The sequence below is a fragment of the Palaemon carinicauda genome, chromosome 20, assembly GCF_036898095.1.
Source record: "Palaemon carinicauda isolate YSFRI2023 chromosome 20, ASM3689809v2, whole genome shotgun sequence".
In the NCBI taxonomy this organism is placed as follows: domain Eukaryota; kingdom Metazoa; phylum Arthropoda; class Malacostraca; order Decapoda; family Palaemonidae; genus Palaemon; species Palaemon carinicauda.
Genome location: NC_090744.1, coordinates 119842077 through 119843586, shown reverse-complemented (window position 1 = coordinate 119843586; position 1510 = coordinate 119842077). Strand labels below are relative to the sequence as shown.

At 35.8% G+C, this 1510-nt stretch overlaps 1 protein-coding gene across 1 annotated transcript in view; it reads right to left on the bottom strand.

Annotated features, from left to right (window-relative positions):
* Positions 1–646: 646 nt before the first annotated feature.
* The window catches only part of LOC137660105 (M protein, serotype 5-like), a 6495-nt gene continuing 5631 nt past the window's right edge, over positions 647–1510 (bottom strand). The window contains exons 3-4 of the mRNA XM_068394822.1: positions 1454–1510; positions 647–1351 (exon numbers count right to left, since the gene is read on the bottom strand). The exon at positions 1454–1510 is cut by the window's right edge and continues 180 nt beyond it. Coding sequence (XP_068250923.1) covers positions 647–1351; positions 1454–1510 — 762 coding nt within the window. The remainder of the gene's footprint in view (positions 1352–1453) is intronic.

The following is a 1510-nucleotide window of genomic DNA, read 5'->3' as shown; positions in this document are numbered from 1 at the left end:
TAGCCAGTTAAGCCCAGAATCCTTAAAAAAAAAAGAAAAAAAAAGGCCAGGCATTTAAGACAAGCATCATTAGCCTAGGCAGTTAAGCCTGACATCTGTAAACCTAAAAAAAAAAAAAAAAAGTAAAATAGGCCAGGCAGTTAAGACAAGCATCATCAGCCTAGGCAGTTAAGCCTGGCATCCTTAAACCTAAAAAAAAAAAAAATATATGCCAGGCAGTTTAGACAAGCATCTTTAGCCTAGGCAGTTAAGCCTGGCATCCTTAAACCTAAAAAAAAAAAATATGCCAGGCAGTTAAGCCAAGCATCATTAGCCTAGGCAGTTAAGCCTGGCATCCTTAAACCTAAAAAAAAGGAAATTATAAAATAATATTCCTTTCACAAAAATGATAATACCGGTATATTTCTTTTATAAAATAAGCGACGTCGCTATGAAATAAAAATAGTTTGCCATTCACAAAATAACTTAAGAATATATTCCTTTCACAAAATAAAAATAAAATAATATTCCCTCAAAAAAATAAAAAATATTCCTAACACTAAATTTTTTTTGGGGGGGGTTTTATCTTTTATATTTTTTTGGTTTTTTATTTTAGATTTTTTTTTCATTTTTTTTTTCATTTTTTATTTGCTTTCTTTCTGGCTTCTTAATTATTTTGGATTTTTTCCTCCTGAGTTCGTTCGTTATGAACCTTATTTTCGCTCGTTTCCAAAACCGGAACTACGGGACCAAGGGGGGCCCAAGAGAACTTGTCCCGTTTTGGTTTCTTCTTCTTTGGTTTCCTTACCAAAAGTTTCCTTGTAGGTCCTTCTTGTTTTTCTTCCTTCACAACGACTACTGTCTTGTCATCTTCTGCTGCAGCTTCACACCTTTCAACGTCACCCATTCCTTCATCTTTTATAACATTTTCCAAATCTCTCTTCTGAAGTTGACTCTTCAGTGAAGAGATGTCATCCTTCGCTGCAGATAATTCTTTCTTCATTTGATCTTCTACGTTAGTCATTCGAACAATCTTACCGTTCAAATTTTTTTCTCGTTTAACTTTGTTCTCCAGTTGTTCTCGAAGACCATCGTTCTTCTTTGTGACTGTGAACACTGCCTCCTTTAGCTCATGATTTTGTACCAGAGCTTTAGAAAACTCTCCCTGCAGCTCTTCTACTAGCCTTTGGTGTCCTTGGCTTCTTTTCTGATCATTAGCACGAGCCTCCATCAGCTCTTTTTCTAGTTTGATTTTCTCTACAGCCAATTCTTTATTAAGGAAGCTTTGTTCCTTATTGGATATTTTGAGAACTTCATTCTCTGCCAGAAGGATCGATTTCAGCTCGTCATGAGCCTCGATTTCCTTTTTGGCCTTTTCCAGTTCCTCGTTCAACTGAACTATTTTCCTTGTGTTTTCTTCATCCAAAGTCACTTTATCTTCAAGCTCTTGTTTCAGAGCTTCCTTCTTTCTCACAAGTGCTGATTCCATCTGATTTTGGACATAATTTTTCTCCTGAGCCATTTTCAGCTC